This window comes from Ochotona princeps, chromosome 23 (genome assembly GCF_030435755.1).
Source record: "Ochotona princeps isolate mOchPri1 chromosome 23, mOchPri1.hap1, whole genome shotgun sequence".
In the NCBI taxonomy this organism is placed as follows: domain Eukaryota; kingdom Metazoa; phylum Chordata; class Mammalia; order Lagomorpha; family Ochotonidae; genus Ochotona; species Ochotona princeps.
The window spans coordinates 21,564,400-21,577,738 of NC_080854.1; the positions used below are offsets into that span (position 1 = coordinate 21,564,400).

The 13,339-nt window shown below is 36.5% G+C and overlaps 1 protein-coding gene across 4 annotated transcripts in view; it reads right to left on the reverse strand.

The window, feature by feature from the left end:
• Positions 1–13,339, reverse strand: part of NIPBL (NIPBL cohesin loading factor) — a 155,038-nt gene that overhangs the window by 8,751 nt on the left and 132,948 nt on the right. For all 4 annotated transcript variants that reach the window (XM_058680016.1, XM_058680018.1, XM_004583653.3 and 1 more), the window contains 8 exons: positions 11,847–11,987; positions 11,575–11,668; positions 10,651–10,805; positions 10,063–10,153; positions 7,730–7,903; positions 6,998–7,188; positions 3,320–3,427; positions 2,711–2,911 (listed from right to left, as the gene is read on the reverse strand). In XM_058680016.1, the coding sequence (XP_058535999.1) occupies positions 2,711–2,911; positions 3,320–3,427; positions 6,998–7,188; positions 7,730–7,903; positions 10,063–10,153; positions 10,651–10,805; positions 11,575–11,668; positions 11,847–11,987 (1,155 nt within the window). The remainder of the gene's footprint in view (positions 1–2,710; positions 2,912–3,319; positions 3,428–6,997; positions 7,189–7,729; positions 7,904–10,062; positions 10,154–10,650; positions 10,806–11,574; positions 11,669–11,846; positions 11,988–13,339) is intronic.

Consider the following 13,339-nt stretch of genomic DNA (forward strand, 5'->3'; position numbering starts at 1 on the left):
GTGAAATAAAAGCTGCAACAAACAAAATCAAATTTATAAATTTATAACTCAAGAAAAGATAAAAGTAAAAAAAAGTAAAAACCAAACAAATGTCCCCCAGCCATCTACGACCTCACCATTCGGACAACAAAAAATCTAACACCAACAGTAGCAGTAACAAAAATTTCATAGGTGAGATGGTATAAACTTGCTATCAATATTCAGAAGAGATTCTCACTTTTTCATTTTAAAATATGTATTAGTACGTACATTTATGGTTGAGGAAATGTAGACATAGAACCTACCTTATCAGTTTTAACACTGCAATTTCTACATGTATACATTTCCTACTTAACACTTTATTAAAACTCTCTGAAATTCTTTAACTGTGGTTCTTCCCATTCAAAATCAAACTTCTTTCTAAAGAAATACGCTGCTCCCTTCATATCTTCTCTGCCATTTCAGGAAAATCTGCTTTTGCCCCTCACAGCTTCACTATTTCTGTCTACCAAGTCTGTTAAACACCATACCTTGGTTTTCACTTGGTATTCTCCTTGACTTCTCAGTGGAATCTAACTGTTGTTTTATTCCTGAAATTATGTTTTTCCTTAATTTTCTCTTCGAAGCTCTTTGACTATTTCCCTTCTATGTCCTTCTCAATTGAACTCTTCTTCAAACTGCTTTCAGCAAGGGTCCTGTTATTTTCTCAAGTATCCAAGACAAATGTATTCCAGTTGTCCTTTGATTCTCTCTCTCTTACATAGATATCCTCAACCTGCTGGAGCAGCTGAGGCTCAAACCAGAACTCCTATACAGGATGGTGGCTTAGCCTGCTGTGTCATAATGCTGATCCATTTCCTATTTTTATCACAGAAACATATATCTTATTTCTGCTATAAAACATTAATGTCCTTTCCTGCTATTTATTCTGCTATGGTATTGATCCCTAAAACCTTTGCTGTAATGTTCCTAATGCTTTCTTTAGGACTTGTCTACATGATTTTATTAAAATGGTTTCTATTGCTCTTCATGATACACACATACATATAATTCCTCCATATGATTTCTCTATTTCCCACAGATTGTTTACACTGTACCTTTTTTTAAAAAAAATTATTTTTATTGAAAAGTCAGATATACAGAGAGGAGGAGAGACAGAGGAAGATCCTCTATTTACTGTTTCACTCCCCAAGCAACCACAATGGCTGGAGCTGAGCGTATCTGAAGTGGAGCCAGGAGTTTATCTCTGGGTCTCCCACAGGGGTGCAGAGTCCCAAGGCTTTAAGCCATCATACTGCTTTCCCAGGCCAGAGCAGGGAGCTGGATGGGAAGCGGGGCTGCCGGGATCAGAACTGGCACCCACATGGGATTCCGGCATGTGGGATTCCGGCAAGGCACTTCAGCCGCTAGGCCATAGAGCTGGCCCTACACTGCATCTTTAGTTATGTTTTCACACATGTCTGTAGTATCCTTCTTTCATGATCTACATAACAGATCCATATCATCTAATCCCTCTAGATCTTCAGTCATTTATTCCTCTACTGACATCTTTTGTTGGAGATAGTCAGAATAAAGCACTGCAATATGAGAGCTGACATTTTTAGTACAGCATTTACATGCTGGGATGGCAAGATTTTCCAACTGATGACATAGAATGGGTAGTGATGCCACACAGGAATGAAACTCAGAAGAGACCCAATGGAAACAATGTCATCAGTATGAACCAATGTCACTTAAGATATGCAGATGTCAACCACTATTTATTTGCGCTATTTTGTGTGCTATTCTATAGAGCAAAGCACTCTGAGGGTAAGAAAAACGACATTATACTGTGTTGTACTCTCAGTCCAATGTCCTGTATATTATGAAACCTTATGATGCAATGATGATGATGGTTATGATAAATTATATTCTAGGCATTTCTGAAATAAGTCTCTGTAATATTTATTTACTACATTATACATTCAATAGCTTCATGGAATACTTTAGAAAGAGTTCTAATAAGATACCCAAATTCTGCTAGTTATAATTGTGTTTTACTGAAAAAAGTTGATGTCAAGGTAGCAAGTTACTGAAATAAGAAAGCATCTTTTGTTCTCTTTAAAGCAGCTATACACACGTACTCACTTGTTACTTTGATGTGGGTAGATAGTACATCTGCCTTTCTTATTTAATCCTCTAACCTCAGGGCAATGGCTTATATGGTAACATTTGTTTAAAATGAAGTATTATATTAAAAGATAAAGAAAGAATAAAATAGTCTTTTTCCTTGCTTACCATTCTGGCTAGCATAACTAGTGCAGTATAATAGCCAAAAGTATCAAAAATGGAACTACACAAAAGTGACTCAGGAAGTTAAGTTGAACACAAAGAATCTCAACAGTAAAAACAGTAAAAACTTGGAACATTTACTCTCAAGCAATATTTGGGTTCTACAGAAATGAGGCAAATTCATCTGACTTAAATGACGGAATAGTGATGGACTGTATTTGAAGATATGATGTGACAGAACCTATTATCAAAGCCTACAAAGTATCCATTATAAACAATTACATGCTTATTCCTCATATTTATTCTCACATAAAAATTTCCACTCCACTCCTGTTTTAACTGTATACTTTGAAGATAACTTTAAGGATTAAGGAAATACATTTAATACGGTAACTGTCAATACACACACAAAATGTGCAGAACATTTAGTTGCTTTAAAATAGTAATTTTTGATGCTTACTGCTGTGTCATCAAAGAGGTTGAGTAAAGAAATAAGGAACGCTCGTCTGTGTTGGCGGTTTCCCCGGATCATGGAGTAGAGGTGTGAGCACAAAGCGCTTGAGGACTCATCTTGTCGGAAACCCCTCACAGGGTCTTGTAGGCACGTGTTGATTGCTTGTTGCACCTGATAAGACATCTTCATGCCAGCCACTGCTTTCATCTGAAATCAATAAAAGCTTCATTCTCATCAGGAAAACTAAAGTCAAGTTAAAAAATATATTCTGAACATGACATTCTGAGCTACCTCATTTTTTAGTTTTCTTATTTAAAATACTGAAATAGCAAAATGAAGTGCTGGAAGGAACATTAGTGATCATCTACTACCACTACTTCATTTACTGAATGAGAAAAATGGAAGCCTGTAAGAGCTGTCACTGCTAAGACCACACACATATGGTGGAGAACCCAAGCTCGGTATTTTTCATTTAGTAATGCTTACAGACTGTCATCCTACACCATTCCTTTTCAAAAGCACTTTAATTATGAATGGGTGAGGAATATTTACCAAAGAAACGGTTTATTTAAGAAAGACGCTTAAATTTAGGTTCTAAAATTTAAAAATACATACATGAATGAATCCAGCATATTTTTTGTCTATTTCCACAAGCTGCTGATCAGCCTTGTTCCGCATAGCAGGTTCTGGATCTGTTCCCATAGCAATTAAATATGGGACACACTGGAAATGAAAACAAAGGATTTATAAGACATTACAGTAGCAAAATTGTTTATCTCAACATATGTGAAAACTTGTGTATCTGGGATAAATGAACTTAACTATACAGACCTTTCTATTATAGCTATATTGTTACATTCTTTAAAACATGATCTCTAGTTCAAAATAAGAAAGTATCAGCAAAAATATTTATGTGACATTTGAACAACCTCACAGTAAATTTAACAGTTTTTCACATATAAATTGCTTACACACTAAGAATAAACATCTAAGTTTATATCTCAAAGTAGAATCTCATGTTTCTAGCTTTAATACAATAAACAAGTATTTATTTTCTATATTTAAAACTAGGAAAACATAATTTTACCAGCACCCATATGGGATCCTGGTGAGTAGAAGGAAGGATTTAGTCACTAGGCTATTGTGTCAGGCCCCTCTTTATCTTTCATTTAAAAAAAAAAAGATTTATTTTATTAAAAAGACAAGTATACAGAGAGGAGAGACAGACAGAAAGATCTTGCATCTGCTGGTTTACTTCGCAAGTGGTGGCAATGGCTAGAGCCAAGTCAATCCAAAGCCAGGAAGTAAGTGCAAGGCAAGGACTTGGCTATCATGCCAGGCCCCTTCTTACTTTTTTTAGAATAAAGATTTATTTATTTTTATTACAAAGTCAGATACATAGAGAGGAGGAGAGATAGAGAGGAAGATCTTCCGTACGATGATTCACTCCCCAAGTAACCGCAATGGCCAGTGCTTTGCTGATCCGAAGCCAGGAGCCAGGAACTTCCTCCGGGTCTCCCACGTGGGTGCAGAATCCCAAAGCATTGGGCCGTCCTCTACTGCTTCCCAGGCCACAAGCAGGGAGCTGGATAGGAAGTGGAGCTGCTGGGATTAGAACCAGCACCCATATGGGATCTCGGGGCGTTCAAGGCGAGGACTTTAGTTGCTAGGCCACACCGCCGGGCCTCCCTTCTTACTTTTTAAAAATTATTTAAATCAATCAATCAATCAATCAATAAATTTATATCTGAAAAGCAGTTACAGAGAACAGGAGAGAGACAGATCTTCCCTCTGCTGGTTCACTCCCCACATGGCTACAATAGCCAGGGTCGGCCTGATCAGAACCCAGGAGCCAGCAGCCTTTTTGGGTCTCCAACATGGCTGCAGAGGCCCAAGGAGTTCAGTCATCCTCCTCTACTTTCCCATTCCTTAGAAGGGAACTGGATCAGAAGTGGAACAGCCGGGACTTGAACTGGCTCCATATGCGATGCCACCACCATAGGCAGATTCAGCCTATTATGCCACTGCACTGCTCTCTCATTGTTCCCCTAAAGTCAAGGAGTGAAGTGGATCTGAATCAAACAGCAGTGAGAAAGTCATAAGTACTAACACAAACATTAATCATAGATGTCAATATGTCACTAATCGAAAAGGATTATGAGATTAAATGTTGGATTGGGAAATAAAAAATGTATATCCTACGTGACAAAATTTCAAAATGAATTTTGTATTAGATAATGTATCAATGCTAAATTTCAATACATTATTGAGCCATTATTGCATTATGTTTGTTAAAAAATGTATTTTTAGAAAATATATGCTGTAGTGTTTACAGATAAAGATCCATAATATCTGGAAGTTATTATGAAATGATTCAGAAAAAAGTCAATATATAAAAAATGGTTAATACAGGTACAAAATAAAAAGTAATTAATTCATGAACCTTGTGTGCAATTTTTTTGTAACCAGCAAATTTTTTAAAAAGTAAATATAAGACCAAGAACCCAGTAAAGAAGTCTAACTATTTAAAAAAAGTGCCTCAACACTGTGAAAGTAGTTTTAATGATAACTCTGAGTCACAACAACTGACTAAATACTTATTAACATGCTTTTTTTCCATGATACAACAAAGAATACAGCATCTTTAAATACAGCATATTTTAGAGAAAGTTCTTAGAAAAAGTCAAGGTCAGATTTTTTTTGTTTCCAATTGGTTTCATTACAACTGTGCGTATAAAATAGAGTATATAGCATCAAGGTGGAGGAATCCACCAGGGGGGAGGGGTGTGGGGAGGGGTGAGGGGATTCCCAGAGCCTATGAAACTGTCACATAATGCATAATAATTAATAAAAAAAAATAGAGTATATATTTATTCATCTGTGTTCTGTCCTTTGTTACTTAAAAAAAAGTAAGGACTTTTTATTCTCCATTACCCAAACCAATCCCTCAGAGACAACCAGGTTATTCTGAGGAGCTCAGCCTTGAAAAGGTTAATAAGCATGAGCTTTATAGATTAACAGACCTGTTAAACAGCTCTACCTCTAGCAAGCTGTGTGGCTTTGGTTAAGTTATTAATTTTTTTTAAGTTATTAAATTTTTAAAGGGAAAAACTGATAAAAATTTCATTTTTTAAATTAATGGTACACTCCTGATTATAAATTTTAACAGCATCAGCTGTCACGTCAGTAACAACATATAAAGTGTTTTTTTTAATCATTTACTCTTCTGTTTGAAAGGCAGATTTACAAAGGAAAGAAAAAAGAGAGATCTTCTATTTGTTGTTTCAGTTCTCAAAGGGCCACACTGGCTGGAGCTGGAACAATCTGAAATTAGGAGCTTCTACGGGATTTCTCACTCAGGTGCAGAGTCCCAAGGCTTTGGGCCATCCTCTACTGGTTTCCCAGGCCACAAGCAGGGAGCTAGAAGGAAATGGGGTGGCTGGGACACAAACAGGTGCCCATATGGGACGCTGATTCTGTGGGTAGAGTATGGGTTTGCTGTGCCATCATGTTTGAAAAAGATTTTAAACATCTTACTCTTTCATTTATTGAAAGGCAAAGCGAGAAAATGAGAGAGAGCGAGACGGAGAGAAACAGATATTTTCTGGCTGTTGTTCATTCCTCAAATGTCCGCAATTGTCAATGTTGCCTCAGGTCAAGGCCTGGAACTAAACTCCATCTGAGTCTCTTATTGGATGCCTGGGCCTAAACACTTGAGCTGTCATCCATGGCTTCCTAGTTTGTGCATTAAGCAGAAGTTGGAAACAGCTGCAAGTTGAACCCTGGCATGCCAAATGATAAGTGGGCATCTTCAATGCTAGATAAAATGCCTGCCCCACTAACATGTTTTTATTACATTATCTGGTTCTCCTATCAATGCTTTGAAGTATTGACTGGCTGATGTTATTTCTTATGTAAGCATGAAAAATGGAGTTTAGATTATGTAATTCACTTTTCTGTGAATTAAAATTTTACCTTGATCAACAGATTATGGTTTTAAATCAGTTAACTCTTGACCTTATATACCACCAGTTCATAGCAGTAAGGGTAGATACTGGTTAAAATGAATCTGTCATTTCCGCTTTGAAAATTTACTCGAATACTTGATCTATAATAGACATTGGAATGAATACACAAATATGGATTTTTTTTAATAGTAAGATACAGGAATCCTTTAGCACAAGTAAGAGTAAAGATTAAGAGGAATAAAGAAAATACTTATTCTCTAAGTAACATCATAAAATGACGATTTTGCTATTTGAGTTAAGTGCTGCTGTTACAAAACATGCTTACCTGAACTGGATGAATAAGACCTTGGTTTAGAGTCAAGGCAATGACATTCAGGGCAAAATGGCGTACACTGGACTGGGTGTGAAAAAAGGCCTCAAGCACCTGTTTGAGGTAAAGCTGCATGATGGAACTACTCATCCCTGAGGAAACATCACCCATTTCTTTTAAGTCTTCCTGTTTTGCAACTTTTTTCCCTACAAAAATAAACATAGAAACATATACCATATATACACAAACTACATACTCCCCAAATATCAACAAAATATCACAAAACATTACAGCTAGCGTTCTCCCTCAATTTTTAATTTTTTTCAAAATTTACTTGAAAGTTGTGGGTAGAGGACAGTGAGGAGAGAGATCAATCTTTCCTCTGTTGGTTTACTACCCAAGCGCCCCACAAGCTGAGGCTGGGTTAGTTAGGAGCCAGGAGCCATGAATTTAATACAGTTGCCCCTCTTCAACTGCTGCTATTCAGGGTATGTGCCAGCCAGAAGGCTAAACTGGAAAGGGAGTGTCTTAAGTGAAGCCATAACCACTATGGCAAACACTTGCCTTCTATCTGGTGTCTATGTCAGGAGGCCCCCTTGAGATGACTCTTTTTTCAAAAAGTTAATGCTTACACACATATAGTTAACTGAATTCTTCATCTCAATATTTAAGGAAATTTAGATAGCTGGATTAAAGCAAATGAGTCACAGAGGATCATACTGTACCCTATTTTCACTTTTCACTTACAGTCTCTATCTGCCTGCTGCATTCGTGTGTCCTCTTCTTGTAGATAGGTCTGGAGGTTTTTTAACACTTGAATTTTTAAGTTTACGGAGGAGTTTTTATCAGACAAAATATTATTATACAGATTCTTCACTTCTTGCTCAAACATTAGACTTGGATGCTGAATAAAGGCAAATCCTAAAAAGAGGAAAAAACTTCATATATTTATATTAAAATTTAACATAACATTTAATGAAAATGTTGATAAATGATATAAACAGCTCCTTATTTCAAAAAATGAAAACTTAAAAATGACTGGAAGAATATGCTGGTGGCCTTACCTAGAGCAGTATAACAGCAGGCACTTCTTTCCCAATGAATTAAAAACAAGAAATTGCATTTCAAAGGAGAATTTCAACAGAGGAAACCTTGAGGGAGCAGGGCCTAGTGGCTAGGGGAGTGGATTAGGAGTCAGGAGTCTTGGGTTCTATTCCTGGCTCCACCACTGACTTGTAGTGTAACCTTGGGAGAGTCACATAATCTCTCTGTGCCTCAATTCTCCATCTGTAAAACGGGGACAATAACACTTACCACCCACCTACCTCAAAGGGATGTTTACAGGATTTAAGATATTAATGGCTGCAAACACTTTTCAGATTTCTCAGAAGATACTACATTGACAGTAATTACTAAAAATGTACACATGTCCATTTTATGAAACAGATGAAAACAAACTAGAGATTAAAAATATCTTCCTTTTTCTTCTATATAGCCTTACAATTTATGAGGCCATTATGCTTAATTCTATAACCACTAATCATGAAGTATTATTAGCCATGTTTATTTATACACATGAAATTATTTGTTACAAAAGTAATGAATGCCAGTAATGATATTTTTAATATCAAACAACAAACTAACAGCATAGAGTGATCAAATAACTAGCCCAAGGTCACACAAGATAACGATGGCCCAGGCAAGATAGCTTTTAAAAATGTTCTGGAGGGACTATTTTCTGAGAAATGCTGTTTCTTTAGATAAAATTTCATCTATTATTTATTCTGAGCCTGTTAATTTTGCCATTCGATATATATATATAATCAGATTTAACATCTAAAGGTTTATATACATTGGCTTGAAGTTACTAATATTGTACTACTACAACTTCCTAGTAAGCAATGTCTGAATTCTTACCATGTTCTCTAGGCAGTTTTCTGGAAGATATGGAGGAGAAATGCAGTAATAAGATTTCAATTTATGTTCAGATACTATAAACATGTTTTAATGAGGGAATAGTACAGTATCTTTTACTACTTATCTCTGCTTAAAAGAATATAAGATTAGTTAAATTATAAGTCTTGGGGCCGGGTGTGTTAGCCTTGTGGTTGGGGTTCTCGTCCTTCACGTGCTAGTGTTCCACATGGACACTGGTTCTAATCCTGGCAGCCGTACTTCCCATCCAGCTCCCTGCTTACGATCTGGGAAAGCAGTTAGAACAGCCCAAAGCCTTGGGACCCTGCACCTGTGTGGGAGACCAGGAAGAGGCTCCCGGCAGGCGCAGGTCCAGCTGTTGTGGCCACTCAGGCAGTGAATAATCGGATGGAATATCTTCTTCTCTGTCTCTCCTTCTCTCAGTATGTCTGACTTTCCAATAAAAATAAATAAATCTTTAAAAAATTATAAGTCTTGAAAATGTTTCCAAAATCAAATTTTCAATTAAGTTATTGAACTTATACTGTAGTCTTACATGTATCTGAACGAAACAAAAATCTAAAAGCTGGATAGATTACTCCTCTTGTAACTAAAAAAAACCAGTACATTCAATTAGATGCTTAGAGGCTATCCTCTTCCCCTTTTCTAATTCTTTTTCAGACAGTCCATGCAGGTCTACCTGTAAAACATCTTTTTATTCTATTAATGCTCCTGGAGAAATAACAAATAAGTATGCATTTAAACTGTCCTCTTGATTTGGTTAGCATGTAAAGAAATTCTTGTTTAGATTGTCCATTGTTTTAACTTGATATGGCATGTAATGACTAAGCTCTGCAATGCAAATGTAAAATTCTTCTACATCATTTTCCTTTATCAAAGTGCTCTAAAAAGATGCCCTATGAAGTAGGGGTAGCAGAGAGTAGTATTATCTCTGCTAAAGAAGAACTGATGAACAGAGAAATTAAGTGGCTTGCTCAAGGTGACCCACAAAGTTATTGGCTGAGCCAAGAATGGAATCTAGGTGTTTTAATACCTCAGAACTCCATTCTATTGTCAAGAGAAACATATTTAAATGCATTAACATTTTATATTAACAATATTTAAAAATTTGTTCCAATCCTTAAAGAAATTTAAGCTTAACTTACCTAGACCAATGATGGCTTTTGTTTGCACTTCTTCATCTGAATGTTTTGTAAAATACATTAATAACTCAAGTACTTTATCTTTTATGTTAACCTAAGAAGGGAAAAATCACTTTTAAGTATTTAAGAATGATTCACATCAATTTTCAATTATAAAGGAAAAAACAGTATCTTAAACAGAATGAGAATTTCTAGATGTGAACTTTACTAAAAATAAATTACCAAGTCCATTTACCTTAGAATAGTGGCATTCAAATTATCACTATGTGGCAAAACTTGTGCCACAATGTAAATTAATGTATCACTCCATTCCCTGAGAAACTGAAAATCATGTCAGTTGTTTTCCCTAAGTAGTACCTGTACTGTTACAAAGCTGATGGAAGTGATGATAAGTTCACATCTTGTCACACACCAGTAACAAACGGTACGAGTTCAAGAACCACACTTTGAATAGCAATGTTTACAAAAATTCTCAGTAAAGCAGACTACACAAAAATGCTGCATCCATTCTGGGTCATTACATTCATTCTCACGCCACTGGAGCCACACAGTTCTATCTTACAGCATACTAAGTAAAATTATAATCTTTACCTTACTGTTCCCTTTAAAATCCTCCAAATCAAAATCAAAATGCCGACATAGAGCTCCAACAGTGAAAAGAGATCTCAGAAGTGCTGGTTTATTTGTTAAAAGTGATGTGTTATTTGGGTCTTCTTGATGCTGACTTTTTAATTTTGAAATGGCACCTAAGAAGATAAAGTCATATTTATTTATTTATTTATTTATTTATTTATTTTTTAAAAGATTTATTCATTTTATTACAGCCAGATATACACAGAGGAGGAGAGACAGAGAGGAAGATCTTCCGTCCGATGATTCACTCCCCAAGTGAGCCACAACGGGCCGGTGCACGCCGATCCGAAGCCGGGAACCTGGAACCTCTTCCGGGTCTCCCACGCTGGTGCAGCGTCCCAATGCATTGGGCCGTCCTCGACTGCTTTCCCAGGCCACAAGCAGGGAGGTGGATGGGAAGTGGAGCTTCCGGGATTAGAACCGGCGTCCACATGGGATCCCGGGGCGTTCAAGGCAAGGACTTTAGCCGCTAGGCCACACCGCCGGGCCCAGTCATATTTATTTATAATAAGCCCCTTAGCCTTTGTGGGTTCAAGTACTTAACAATAATGAATTATAACCAGTTTTTACGTAAGTATTTTGCCTGAGCATTAGATATATCTAGCATTACGAGAGCATTCCTTAGAGCAACTAACATAATAAAAAATTTTAAAATTTTATCTTAGAGATACCTATGATGAGATAAATTTCCAAAGTAATGATCATGTGACCTTTAAAGGGATACAAGACATATCTGATACTGCTTCTAACAGTGGACCAAGGAGGACAATCACACTTTTTTATTACTATCTGGATGTTACATTTTATTATATGTGTTAAAAATAAACTGGACACTCTGAAGGACTCAGTAATAAAATTTTGAACTCTGGGCATTGAACTTACCATAGTATCTATTGAAGCAGGCCCACACAAATTTAAAATTTTGTGTCACTTTATTTACAACAGCCCCAAGACAGCTCACACAATGCTGCACTACCTAAAAGATACAGAATGTTATAATTTGACCAAAGTTAAAAATGAACTTGCCAAATTTTAAATTTTAATATTTGCTTAAAAACATAAAGACAATGGAACTTAATTCTGACATACAGTATTTTAAAAGTTATTGCGAATTACATATTAATCAGCACAGACACGGTCAACTAAATGCTTACAGTCATGCCATATTTGATGATTAGCTTCATCAGATCTTCTTCAATAGTGGCAAGGAAAGTTTCACTTGGATGTTCCATCAGTGGCACAACTAGTTCTAGGATTTTTGCAACATTGCAGATAACCATGAAATCATTTTGTGTCTAGAAGGACAAAATTAATGCTTTATGAATATCTCAAAAAGAACTATATATGTAAAACTTAATTTGTGGGCGGGGTGGGACATACTTTTCAAGTTTCTGTTTTAAAACAAGGCCATTAGAAGGCCCAGCTGTGCACAGCAGATCAAGCTGCACGTGCATTACAGGCATCCCATCATGGAGTGCTGCTTCCAGTTCGGGCTACTCTAATTCTGTTTAACTTCTTGATGATTCCTCAGAGTAGCAGATCACCACTCACATGGAAGGCGAGAATGGAGATCTTGGCTCTTGGTTTCAGCCTGGTCCAGATCTGGCTACTACAGCTATTTACAGAATGAATTAGTTGACAGAATATCTGTCTCTGTCTCCCTTTCTAACCGTCACTCTACCTTTCAAGGATACACATTAATAAATCTTAAAAAACAAAGTTATATACATATGTATACACACACACACACACACACACACACACACACATATATATATATATATATACACCCCATATAAATCTGATGTAAAAAGTTAGAAAAATAACTTTTCAAGGTATGGAAGAGCACTTGATAGTGCATCAGGTATCCGGATTTCAATTCTGCCACTAACTTTGCCATGTGCTATCCTAAAGTTACTTTTTTTCCTAAAATGCAATGTGAGTCAATTCTTCTATTTTAAATAAACTATTTATTTATTTATTTATTTATTTGAAAGGTAGATTTACAGAGGGAAGGAGAGATAGGGAGAGAGACCTGCTGTTCACTCCCTAAATGGCCACAACTGGAGCTAGCTGATTTGAGGCTGGGAGCCAGCGGCATCTCCTGAGTCTCTGCCGCGGTTATAGGGGTCCAAGGCTATCCTCTGTTGTTTTCCCAGGGTATAAGCAGGGAACCAGACTGTAAGTAGAGCAGATGGGTAACAAACTGTGTCTCATATGGGATGCCAGTGCTAGCAGGCAGATTATTAGCTTATTGAGCCACAGTGCTGACCCAATATAATTCAATTCTAAACAAAAATTTTAATGCCCACATGAATTTTACAACTGGCACATGGGTTACAGGTACTAGGTTAACCTACTGACAACAGTGACTATTTAATGTATTTCTCATCTTCTGCTACTCTCCTCAAATTTTAACTTAAATTTTCAATCCTAGAATTTGTAATTATTTTTTCATTGAATTTTTTTTAAATCAATTTATTTGATAAGCAAAGAGACAAAGGCACACAGAGAGAGTTTCCATTTGCTGTTTTGTTTTTGTTCTTTCTAGTTTTATTTCAACAAGTTACAGAGAAGGAGGGAGAGATCTGTCTGCTGATTCACTCCCTAGATGGCCACAATGGACAGTGCTCAGCAAGGCTGAAGC